The sequence below is a fragment of the Podarcis gaigeae genome (assembly GCF_964106915.1).
Source record: "Podarcis gaigeae genome assembly, chromosome: 3".
NCBI lineage: Eukaryota > Metazoa > Chordata > Lepidosauria > Squamata > Lacertidae > Podarcis > Podarcis gaigeae.
In genome coordinates, this window is record NC_139680.1 from 54280594 (window position 1) to 54293568 (window position 12975).

General features: G+C 42.1%; 1 protein-coding gene across 8 annotated transcripts in view; it reads right to left on the reverse strand.

The window, feature by feature from the left end:
- Window positions 1–12015, reverse strand: part of MCM9 (minichromosome maintenance 9 homologous recombination repair factor) — a 49099-nt gene extending 37084 nt beyond the window's left edge. For 2 of the 8 annotated variants that reach the window (XR_014562246.1, XM_083731082.1), the window contains exons 1-5: window positions 8841–9685; window positions 7143–7459; window positions 4118–4434; window positions 2725–2806; window positions 939–1139 (exon numbers count right to left, since the gene is read on the reverse strand). Coding sequence is in view for 7 of the 8 variants with exons in the window: in XM_083731082.1 (XP_083587208.1) it covers window positions 939–1139; window positions 2725–2806; window positions 4118–4434; window positions 7143–7452 (910 nt within the window). In the remaining variant the exon portion in view is untranslated. Of the gene's footprint in view, window positions 1–938; window positions 1140–2724; window positions 2807–4117; window positions 4435–7142; window positions 7460–8840; window positions 9686–9724; window positions 10838–11911 lie in introns of those variants that run through there. The other 6 variants (XM_083731084.1, XM_083731080.1, XM_083731083.1 and 3 more) reach the window with 6 other exon arrangements.
- Between the last annotated feature and the right edge of the window lie 960 nt (window positions 12016–12975).

Consider the following 12975-nt stretch of genomic DNA (forward strand, 5'->3'; position numbering starts at 1 on the left):
CCAGATGTTTTGGGGCTACAACTCCCATCACCCCTAGCTAACAGGACCAGTGGTCAGGGATGATGGGAATTGTAGTCCCAAAACATCTGGAGGGCCAGGTTTGGGGGTGCCTGCTCTAGGATGTCTCTTCCCCATCCATCAACCTGAATAGTTACAGCACTGCTCCATCATTTAAAATGAAAGTTACTAGGAAATTCAGTTAGGCACCATTTATTGCACACTAAGCAGAAAACTGTATAACTTTTTTGACAGTACAATGTACAATACTGCTCAACACATCATCTAACAAGACAACAGACCATTACGCTCTGATGTCATTTTAAGCTACTTATATAAAAAGTGCATACAGTGGTACCTCGGTTTATGAACAGCCCTGTTAACAAACTATTCGGTTTACTAACTCCACAAAACCAGTAGTGTTCTGTTTTGCGAACTTTACCTTGGTCTGTAAAGGGAAGCTGAATGGTGGAAGGGCAGTGGCAGCGGGAGGCCTCATTAGGGAAAGTGCGCCTCAGTTTAAGAACAGAATTGGTTTAAGAAGGGACTTCAGGAATGGATTAAGTTTGTAAACCGAGGTACCATTGTACAACTAAGTTCATAATAGAACTTGCATCAAATTTCCTACGAATTTATTATCTGGGAGAAAGCTTTGAACTATGTGTTTTAGTGCTTTTAATGCTCAGAAATAATAAAATTCCTGATGCCAAAGTATCTTGATGAGGAAAAATGCTGTGAGAATGAAACAAACAGGAATCAAATGTGCAATTATTGGGTAAAAAACTGACAGTGCAGGTGTCCAACTGCCCTCCATAAAAGCAGACAGCTTAGAAATCAGACCTAACAAAACAGGCCTAATTGTGAATATGTCCCCCCCCCCAAAAAAATTACGTGTTAGCATTTATTCATTCCACTAATCTATTATATTCTCTTTTACAAACCTGCTAAGGGATCACCCCTATGTTTTTCCCAAAATTCTTCAAATTCCTTGCGGACCTCCTCATCAATTATAACACCTAACATCTGCTCGTTGTTTACTTGAATGTAATTGGCCTTTAAGACAATCTCTACATCACAACGTGCATCCTGGTGAAAAGGTTTCCACCTCTGCATTACTACTCCATAAACTGTTATATCATCACCTGAGGACAAAAACAAGAATGGTCAAAACAATATTGCACATATCACATTCTGAAGACACAAAGCTTCCTTTGGTTGACTCAGACTATTGGTCCATCTAGCTCAGCATCATCTACTCTGACTGGAAATGGCTTTCTAAGGATTTGTGCAGGAGCCTTTCCCTTAAAATCCAGAATGCGGCAGCTAGACTGGTGACTGGGAGCGGCCGCCGAGACCATATAACACCGGTCTTGAAAGTGCTACATTGGCTCCCAGTACGTTTCCGAGCACAATTCAAAGTGTTGGTGCTGACCTTTAAAGCCCTAAATGGCCTCGGTCCAGTATATCTGAAGGTGCGTCTCCTCCCCCATCGTTCTGCCCGGACACTGAGGTCCAGCTCCGAGGGCCTTCTGGCGGTTCCCTCACTGCGAGAGGCCAAGTTACAGGGAACCAGGCAGAGGGCCTTCTCGGTAGTGGCGCCCGCCCTGTGGAATGCCCTCCCATCAGATGTCAAAGCGATAAACAACTACCTGACATTCAGAAGACATCTGAAGGCAGCCCTGTTCAGGGAAGTTTTTAATATGTGACATTTTAGTGTATTTTTCATCTCTGTTGGAAGCCGCCCAGAGTGGCTGGGGAAACCCAGCCAGATGGGCGGGGTACAAATAATAAATTATTATTATTATTATTATTATTATTATTAAAATGGGGAAGTCAGGAACAAAACTTAGCATTTGCATACAGAGCAAGCACATCCTTTGCCTCTCTCCCAGTTAACTTTGGTTAATACCAGCAGACATCTGTTTAACAGCTAAATACACTCTGATGGATTGGAATCACAGAATCATAGAGCTGGAAGGGAACACAAGGACAATGTATTCCAACCCCCTGCAGTACAGGAATCTGTTGCCCAACATGGGGCTCAAACCCCACAACCCTGGGATTAAGAGTCTCATGCTCTACTGACTGAGCTTTCACCTAATGTCAATGACATTATTTTCTATGTAGCAACTTTTAAAAACCTTTATTTATAAAGTTTTAGAGGCAATGCAGCTCAAATAAAAATAAACAAACAAGACAATACCTGCTAAAAACAAAGTTTAATGCTAACAATCACTAATCAACCAAATTATAAGCAAGGAACAACCGAGTGGTAAACATTATGATTTTTAAATTGTGCATATAAAGAATAATATATTTGGAAACAGATCAAATTTACATTTAGGGTTTAAAAAACTATGACCTCACCCTTCATCTAGCAATTAGTACTGCAACATGATAAAAGAAATGTTAATTGCATTACCATTAGATTAAATTAAATAAAGGTATGGAATACATTTCTAATGAAAAATGCATTTAAAAAAAAAAACACCATTAAAAATATCAGTGGGCTAAAAAGAAAAAAAGGTACCCCTTGAAAAGGAGTTTCATCTGACAAGCCACAATTGTCCTAAAGTATCAAGATTTCATATTGTATGACCACAATGCCAGAAAAACAACATGGCATATAACAGTTTCCTACTAGACAGTAACAACTCTGCTTTCACCTTTTCAAACATGGATAGTCCTAAAGAAGATGTTTTCAAAAGGCAGTGACACAGAACTCACCAGATTTGCAGCTGTCAACTAAGTCATCTTCAAGGACAACTATCATAGAACGAGGAATACTTCCAACAGAGAGCCTTTGAACCTAGATTGCAACAAGTGTATGTATTTTATTTCAAGATAAACAATGTTCAAAATAATCCTGAGCTAGAATCCTACAAATATCTCAACAGAAATTACACTTGAGTACCTATGTTGATCATTTGTGGCCTCATCCCTGGGAAATAATTATTTAGCTACCCAATGGTGTCCAGGCAATCTGCTTTCATTTGGTCTATATTTCAATCAGGTTATGAATACTATGGTGACCCCTTTCCAAATAATTTGCAGCCTGACCCTATGCAAGTTGAGTCATAATTTAATCCATGATGTTCAGTGGGGCTTATTCCCAAATCAATTGGCATAGGATTGTGGTCTTAAAATAATTCACAGCATGGGGACACTTGACATGTCAAACCAATAAATACAAGGCAATGTGGTGATGAGGTTGTTACAATTATTTGGGGGTGGGGAGGGAATTAGGAAGGAGCTCAATTGCCACCTTGCTCTTGTACATCAATTTCATGCATTTCTTGGGATTTCCATATGTTGCATACAGAGTTTCCAAAACACTAAACTTTTCCTGAATTAAAACAAAAGCACTTTCTCTTAAAGAGTGCATTTGAATGGGCATGCTGCTCAGATGAAATGGAGTGGGAAGTTAGCCATCAGTGACAATGAAACTAGCCTTCGGTCTTAAACCATTTTAGGTGCTGATCATTTTAATTCACATCTCTCAACGTCTGCTGGAAAAATATCAAGAGAAAAAAATAACTAAACAGCAATGTGGAACGGTACTGTTACCTGATAGTTTATTTAAGCACACCTAATGTGATTTTCCAGGACTGTTGTCTGCTTAAAAATTAAGATGTTCCTTATAAGAAGATGCAATGTGATTTTGCTGCAACACAGGGATTTAATCTATATGTATGCCGGTAACTGTATTGTTTTTGTCCTCCAGGGAAAATTCAGTACAATCTCAACACAGTATATTTGAAGTTTGCCATAATTATTAATAAGATACAGGTAGAATGCAGGCAGAATGGTAAAACAATGCATAATAATTTCTATGCTTGCATTCATGTTACTATAACAGCTACTTCAGTCATCAGGGCATATCATCTGTTTAAGCATTTTGCCAATTTGTGTTAACCCTATTGTGAGATCCTAATTTTGCAGAGATGAATGGTGGGAACTAATGTGCCATGGCTGGGACACAGAATCATGGCAGAAGGTATAGCCAATATTAAAAGGGATGGAGGAGACATATCACTGAAGCTAACATCTATCCACTGATTTCCATAGCAAAATTAGGACCCCAGAAAAGTCATGGTATTAGTTTAAATATATTTGATACCTGCTCCTGAATCTTGATTTCTTGGTAGTCTCTGCAGCTGTTGGGAGCACAGGATGTTCCAGTGAGGCAAGTAAACTTAGATGAGTTGCAGCCTTCTTCATTAGGACAGGCTGGAGGACGGCAGAAAGCATAGTATTGTTCAAAGTCAGCCTTGACTACAAACACATGCTTGCACTTGTTGCACATGTAATCCCGTTCAAACTCCAGGACTTTCACAAGACTGGTACGAATAACAGTGCCAGTGACTGAGAGGAAGTGTCCCACATCTCTGGTCTTTGGGATGTGTTCTCTGGTTAGCTCTGGGCAAACCGGCAAACCTGGTAAATCAGCACATAGAAAATATTACCCCACAAATGTTAATTAAAGCTATGTTTTCTTATGTCACTGATAAATCCCATCAAGGCTGCATTTTCAATTCCCCAGCAGCACAAGTTTGCAAGGCATTCTCAGATACACCTTGATGTAGAGCTACCATCAAAGTATTTCATTAACTTGATCTACTACGTACTAACAGCTTGGATGGGGAACTGGTGGCATGCCAACTCTCAACAGTCCCAGTGAACAAGGCCAATGGTCAGGGATTATGGGAGCTGTAGTTCAGCAATTTTTAGGGCATACTATGTTTGCTACCCTTGGCCCCTAGTAGAAAGCCAAAGGTAAAGGACCCCTGACAGTTAAAGCCAGTTGCAAATGACACTGGGGTTGCAGCGCTCATCTCGTTTACTGTCTGAGGGAGCCGATGTTTGTCCGCAGACAGTATTTCCAGGTCATGTGGCCAGCATGACTAAGCCGCTTCTGGCGAAACCAGAGCAGTGCATGGAAACGCCTTTTACCTTCCCGCCAGAGCGGTACCTATTTATCTACTTACACTTTGACGTGCTTTCGAACTTATCTGTCATTAATCTACCATGTGCAATTCTCAATTAATTACATGGTGGAGTGTTTTCCACTTGAATGACTTTGAACAAAACTTCTAAAGCAAATGCAGATACAACTGGCTAGAGCAGATAAAACATAACCACATATATCATGAGGGTAATAAGCTTAAAACACATAACTAATACTCAGAGGTTTTAAAGCATATGTGAGTGTCAAGCTTATGATATGCTGGCCACCCACAACCCCCAGAATTCTTGGGTGATGTTTCACCACAGCCCAAATAGTTATTTTGGATTCATATAGGCAATAAAAAACATTCAGGTTGCTCTTTTACAGCTTTTATTCATGGGATGAGATTACCCTTTGTAGATTGCCAAAAAAAACCCTCCTTTCCATGCCCAGTGGTTTCAAGCTCCTTACAGGCAAGTGGTGCAGGCCCTGTGCTGACAAGATCTGTGGTGGGATTCTTACTGGATGAGACCCCTAGGCTCTTCAATGCCACCCGGTTTTGTTGACACAGCCTTTTCACATTTTAGTATCTACATGAAACCACTGAGTGAGGTCATCCAGAATTGTGGAGCAAGTTTTCAGCAATATGCGGATGACACACAGCCTTACTTCTCCTTTACATCTGCAGGAGGAGCAGTGGATGTGCCAGACCACTGTCTTGCCTTGCTAGTGGACTGGATGAGAGCCAATGCACTGAAGTTCACTCCAGATAAGACAGACACACTGTTAGTGGTCCGTTCCCTGTATCAACTTTGTCGCCCTTCTATGCACACATTCCAGCTTGTCAATATTGATTCTCATTGTGTATTTTTATATTATTATAAACCACCCTGTGATCCTCTGATGAAGCAGGTATACAAATTTAATAAATAATAAAATAATTATTTTATTTCTCCATATCCTCGTGGCCTTGGGAACTATTTATATTTTACAGGAATTCTACATAGGGAGATAGCTAGCAGAAAACTCCCATCTCAACCTATAATGTTCTCAAAGCCTTGGCAAGCATTCTGTGATCACTGTGAGACCATATTCTGCTTTATCTCTATAAGACAGATCACCCCTGCCCCAACTGCATCCCCGCCCCCCATTTGTACACATTTCACTAAGTCCTTTGAAATAAATGCTAAACCTGCAGGTTCATAGAATTGCTGACTACACAGATTCATATTAACTGATACATCCATAGGTTATAGTTATAAAAATATGCAAGGCCTTATAGAGGGAAAATTGATGGCATCACACTATCTCCTCCTGATAACAATACTCTTCCTCAGTGTGACACTACAGGTGCATACAGGGAGGAAGCCTTTGAGGGGAGTGATTAACATAAAAATAGATCACAAAACACACTGTACTTTTAAAAACAAAAACACCCCATCGTTCAGTCAGAACACAAAATAGGTCCTGGAGAGAGAGAGTGTGTGTTATTGTAACCTTGGAGATATTATACTCTCTACATAAATTAAGAAGAGCTTCATGTTTTCCCACCATTTTGCCTGCAGCATCCTTTTTTCTATTAATAGGCCTAAACTCGACGACCTTCTTAAAGCACAGCTTATGCACCTCAAGCCAGAGAGAGCTACAGCACTTCAGTAAGCTACTGCACATCTTTTTGGCATGGTTCTCAGGCAAAGCATCAGACAAGCAGACAACTGAGATCCAAAAGTAAAGCATTTGAAGAATAATAGGAGCCACCTTGTTTTGCCCTTTATAAGATAAGAGATAGGGAGGCCAGCAAGCAAAGGGATGCAGTCATCGAGGGGGGACTGAGACCATTGGTCAGAGAATAAATATTATAATGGAAAAAAAGGAACAATAATTAATAACATCAGTAAAATCTAGGAGCTGGTGGGACTGAGTAAGAACCATTTCAGAGGGAGGGAAAGGTGGAGACCTGCCCAAAGCGTGTGGCAATCCTGCATGCCACTTTGAACTGTCTGGAGACAGGCAGGGAGAAAAGAAAACTGTGAACAAAACAGCAGACTCCAACCTCCCCTTTTTACATTCTATAATCATTAAGATTCTTTGTAATGAATGAATGAATGAATGAATGAATAAATAAATTACACTAATGCCTGGAGAGTTTCTCTTCAATGCAATTCAATACATGGTTGCAATCTGATGACATTCATACCTGATATCCTGGCATGAAGATTCTGTTTAAGAACAAAGTCATCCGTTCGAGGAACGGATTGAGAAAGGGTCATGGCTGCCCTGCGCAACGCATTGTCAAAAACAGGGAGCACTTCATTGGGAAAAGCATTAAAATATTCACCAACTTCCATGTTGGTCTCAAACAGCGTCATAGCATCAACAATAACTGGGTAATGCGTATCGTCATCTTTTTCTCTTAAAATCAGCAAGAGGTCGTTTTTGTGGTGTTCCAGAACATACGACTCAAACACTTGTCCAATTAGGTTTATCTGTTCCGTACTTAGAAGCATAGTGAACCTATAATTAGAAGATGAAAAAAATTTCATTAAGCCAGTGAAAATAGACATCTTTAAATTATTTGCGGACAACCTTTCCTTTTCTTTTGGGTTCCATTGTGAGGGATGGCTATAAATTGAATAAATGAATAAAATAATTTTTAAAACCCATTCTGGACTTGTTTCTACAATTGACTTTGAACTTTTATCATGTTTTCTGCCTACCGTAGTTTCTAGTGGAAATTCTCTCCCACATCTCCTGTACTTCAACAAATTTCTGTAACAATGTTTATTTTTACAAGGTGTGTTCCCCACCAACTTTTATTTATTTATATTCTTATTTAAACAAATTACATACTACTTAACTACAGTAGTCTCTAAGTGATGCACAGAAAATACAATAAAGGTAAACCTCAGTTAAAACAATAAAACCAGATATAAGTTAAAATGCCTGCTGGAATAAATAAGTGTTCCATAGGCACCAGAAGTTCAAGAGGGAGGGGGGCTTGTATAACCTCAACTGGAAGGGAGTTCCATAAAACTGGGCCAACAATACAAAATACATGGTTTTGGGTGGCTACGAGCCATGCCTCTGAACCATGGGGGACCACCAACAGTGTTTCCTCGAATATCTCAGTGACTGAGCAGGTATAGGCCAGAGATCCCCAACTGGATGCCTGTGCGAACCATGGTGTCCATGAAAATGTCCCAGAAGCTGAGCTTTCATTTCTTAAAATTTAAGTCTCAGGCCCTCCTAGAAAGAAAATTATGGGGCAAAATGTGCAGGTACTAAGGGGCACCCCAAAACCTGTTCTGTCAGAGGAAGTGAAACCCCAACCAGAACTGGAAATTTTCTAGTCTCTTGGGCACAGGAACCACGAACCCACAGAGCCTCTGTCTTCCCAGGGTTCAGGTTCACTTTATTGGCCCTCATCTAGTCTACTGTGCCCAGATAATGCTTGACATCACACACAGCCTCTCCTGATTCAGATATTATGGAGCAGTAGAGCTGTGTGTCATCTGTGTACTAATGACACTTTGGGACCAAACTCCAAAAAGACTGCACAGGGGACAATAATGTGCCTATTATACCTATCTGGTGTTTAACAAATGATAAACATTATTACTGATATAGCAAATCAGTTCTTATCCCACCATGCCTATTTATTTCAACCGACAAATTTAAAACTGCTCTTTCATGCACAGAGCTCTGAAAAGGCAGGCTTCTAAGTTTTAGCAAGCAGGTAAGAATTTCGGAAGCTCCATTCTTTTATTGCAACATGTGAGCTGCCCTGAAAATTAAAGGGTGGTGTTATACTGCAAATTGGCTGAGCGAGCAAACAAACAAACAAATAAATGTTTGATTTTAAATTGAATTAATTAAAAATCAGTATTTTTAATACCTCCTAAGACTCTGGGTATGTATCAGCTGTAGTTTGGTTCAGTTATCAACCTTAGCAATGCTCACTGGTTAATTACCATGTATCTAAGACACTGGGGCAGCCAAGGTGGCTCCCTCCAGATGTTAGGATCCAGTTCCACTCAGCCCCAGCTTGCAAGGATATGATGTAGTCCTACATTGACTGGAGGGTGGCACCTTGCCTACTCCTGTTCTGAAGACGGGTACAGGAGCTCACAGAAGAACTTTTGCCTTCTGACCAGGAAGCCTTGAAAACTCTCTTTTTGGTGCTTCAGGACTGAACAGGAAGGAAGACACCAGGACTCCTGCACCAGTAATTACTGTGCAGAAGAGAAAAGCTGGGCAGCTGCAAGATTTTGAGGGGCAGAGTGGAGGCCAAATCCCTTCTCCTCCACCGCCACTTCGCCCTTGACTTCTGGCCTCCTTATTCATTTTTTATCACAGGTGTTCTTGCAGCTCACCCGGCAAAGCAGCCCCCACAGAAACCTAACACGCTGCTGACTGTCCCCAGAGCGGAGGGAGAGGCACTTTGCGCATGTTCTCTTCTCCACACGCTCAGTCGTACTGAGCTCTGCTCGAAAAAATCACGCGCCTCAGGCTAAACCCTCTCAGGCAAGCGCTGTGTGTGGACGGGGGAGGGAGGGGAGCACCGAGCCGGCTGCAGCCCCAGAAGGAAACGGCATTTCCCGCCTCCGCAGCGCTCGTGGGAAGCAAAGCCCCGCCCCGCCGCGCTCAGGGCGCCGGGAGTCCCCGGGGGTTGATGGTTTTGTGACTTGTTGCAAAGAGCAGAAGCCGTAAAAGGGCGGCGGGAGAAGCCTCCTGCAAAGCAAAGCGAGGCTGAAATGGAAGAGCCGCCTGTGTACAAACCAATTCCGCCGCTGTGGGAGACGCACCTCTTCAGGTAGAGTGGCGTCTTCGCCAGGAAGCGTGTGAAGGAGGAAGTAACCCCGGAGGAGCGCGTTATTGGGGGGAAAGAGAAAGAAAGAGCTCTACCGCTTTTCCTCCGGGGGTTCCGTCAGGACTTACCCAGGCGGGTCGGCCGGCAACTCCTCGCAGTCTTCGCTGCCGCCGGCGGGTGGAAGCTGCGGTGGGTGGGACGAGCGCTGTGCAGTTGGCGGGAGCGACGAGGCGCCTCTCGGTCCCCGCCTTCTCTCCCAAGTTCGCTCCGGCCCGTTCAGCTGAGCTGGCTGCTGGTTATTAGGAGGAGCTTGGGAGAGTTGATGCGAGAGGAGGGATAGTGATGCCTCTCTTCTCAGGAATAAACCCAAGGAATCAGTTAGCAGCGGTGGGGAGAAAGTGAGTTGTTACTCCCCTCTCCTCCCGCCCCTAACTAGAGGTCAGGCCAGGGGTGCAAAGATTAACAGCGCTCGAGCATAGGCGTGCAGTGGGGGCTTATGTCCCGGTAACTTGCCCTTTACATGTGAGCCTCGCTTGGGCATCGGATTGCTTCCTAGCCTAAGACTCTTAACGGGATTACCTGGAAGGTAGTGCCCATTGAACTTCGTACGACTTGTGAATAAACATAATGGTAGGCATATGTGTTTATTAATTAAGCACCTAAGTGGCAAGCATTGTCGGAAACAACGTATATGCAAAATATTGAGAGTTGTGGGGGTTAGTCTGCACGGTGCCCAAGTCCGTTCTAAATTCTGCGGTTCTGGATCCAACGAGGGTTAAAACTGTGTAGAATTCCATAGTTGAAGCAGCCAGGCCAGCTTCTTTGTGGGTTAATGGGCCTAAGCATGGTTATTAGTATAACAGAAGTAGTTTTGTGCCAGAGGGCAAATTGGTGGGTCTGCTTCCTCACCTGGCTTATAGTGAGGACAGTGGTGTGTGAGAGAGCTGAGAGCAAGGAGCCGGCAGAAGCCAGTGAGTGAGAGCCATGCCTGATTTCTTCTGGAATCCAAGGCTGTGGCTATGGGAGAAGCAAGACCTTCTAGGGTGTTAATGCTGTGAACCCCTCCATTGTAGGCTCAGGTTGTATAGATGTATAAATCAACCTTGTATCATAAAGACAACACAGTCTCTGCTGTCTCTCATTTCAAGGAAACTGAGCCCTGATTAAGCTCCTGAAACCCCTGGAATGTCACCCTGCTTGGAGATTAGGGTGGTGTGCAACAATACATAAAGGTAGAATGCATTCAGTTTCCATACAGTAGGAAAATCTACTTTATAAAAACCCTGAACTTGTGGGGACAAGGACTAAACTGTGATCTTCCAGGCGTTGCTGGACTACAAATCCCATAGTCACTGGTGGTTTGCCATGCTGGTTGGAGCAGATGAAAGTTAGAATCCAACATCTGGAGAGCTACAAGTTACTCAATCCCACCACAGGCATTCTCAGTCTCTGCCTCTGTGTCTGATATGGGGATGATAATACTGGCCTACCTCATCAAACTGCTGAGAAGATTACTGAGATACTGTATAGGAAGTCCTTTGAACACTTAAAAAAAACCCCCTCAAGTTTGAGTACTTGCCTCCATCCAGAAACAACTGGGTACAATGACTGCTGTGGTACTTTATCTAGCTGCATTGTGAGTTGTTACGATACGATACGATAATCTTTATTGTCATTGTCCCATACAAAATAATGAAATTGAAAAATCTACATAAGACATTCAAAAACCAACAAGCCTGCTATCCCAGCCATCCCAACCTGGTTAGCCCCTTAAAAACTCTGATGTCCCATTTTTAAATACAATATACTCCCATAGAGACTTCTTACACTGCGTTTAAAACCAAAATTGCATTTGGATAGAAACTGTTTCTCAGGTGGCTAGTCCTAGTCTTATGTTGCCTATGTTTATGTGGAATTTCCAGGGTGAGGTAGGGTGGCTCGTTTCTATTTCCCCCCCATGAACCCTCATGTCTAAGAAGTCTTTAAAACAGAAGTGGCTAATCTGTGGGTCTCCAGCTGCCACTGAACTACAGCTACCAGTCCCAGCCAGCATAGCTGGGATTAATGGGAATTGTGGCATAACTACATCAAAAGCTCTGCAAATTAGCCACCTATTTTAAATTGTAGAAAATGCTTTTTAAAAAATCAAGTATGACCTTATGCAGTGCTCCTTTCTGCCTTCATTCTTCCTTTCCTGACTGTATAATCAGGGCTGACCTTTGTTTCTCTCCTGCCAATACACTGATGCTGATGATGCCACTGCAACTATAAAATAGTCGGTTTCACAGGCAACCTATAGTATTGTTGTCTACATCCTTGCCTTGGGCTTTTTACCCAAGCTACTGTAGAGTTGCACTGTTCTATGTTCAGTAGGTGGTAACAGCTAACAGTCAATTTAGCTAATCTATTATCTTAATTCCAGTGATAAAGGTGTAGCATGCAGATGCTCAGTTAAGTTGGCCTTCCTTTTGGACACCACCACATCAGTGACAAGGTACAGAACAGGATAAGGACTTTCCTTAAGATCCAAGGGTACATCATACAGAGCAGAATCAGCATAAATCATAAGCAACTGTGTTTATACAAGAATTGCCTTTTGCTCATAGCATGCTTTTTGGGTTCCATCACAAATGTTAAGAAATAGAGGGTGACAACAGTTTCCCTTATTCATCCATTTCTGAGGAGCAATGTATGTGTAATTATCTTATCAATGTGCATTCCCACAATTTAGAACCTATTATTTTAAAAGTTTAGTGTGTTGGTGGGGAGAGCAACTTACAAACTGACAACACAGACAATAGAATGATTTGTTCTCGGCATACTTATATTGCTGAACATTATTATCTCCTTATGCCCAGTTTGCATTCTCCCAGGATTCCTCAAAGGACCTTGTGATGATTTTTACAGCACTTTTATTATTATCTTAAGTGCCATCAATAAGCTTAGTGTTTTGCCTAGGTTCATAAACAACCAATGGACTTAAGAATCTAAATTTTGACAGTGGGAAGAGCAGGAGGGTAGGGGAGCAAGAAATGACCATTGTAAGGAACAAATACAAACAATGTATCTCTCACTTGGTTATTACAACTGGGAATAAGGATCTGAGGTTTAAAGAACTGCTTCAGAAAAAAGCACAGCAAAGAGTCAGGGCAGTATCTTAAAGATTAACAGTTTTATTTGTTGTGACATTAGCTTCTGTGTAATAGAATTCATTTCATTA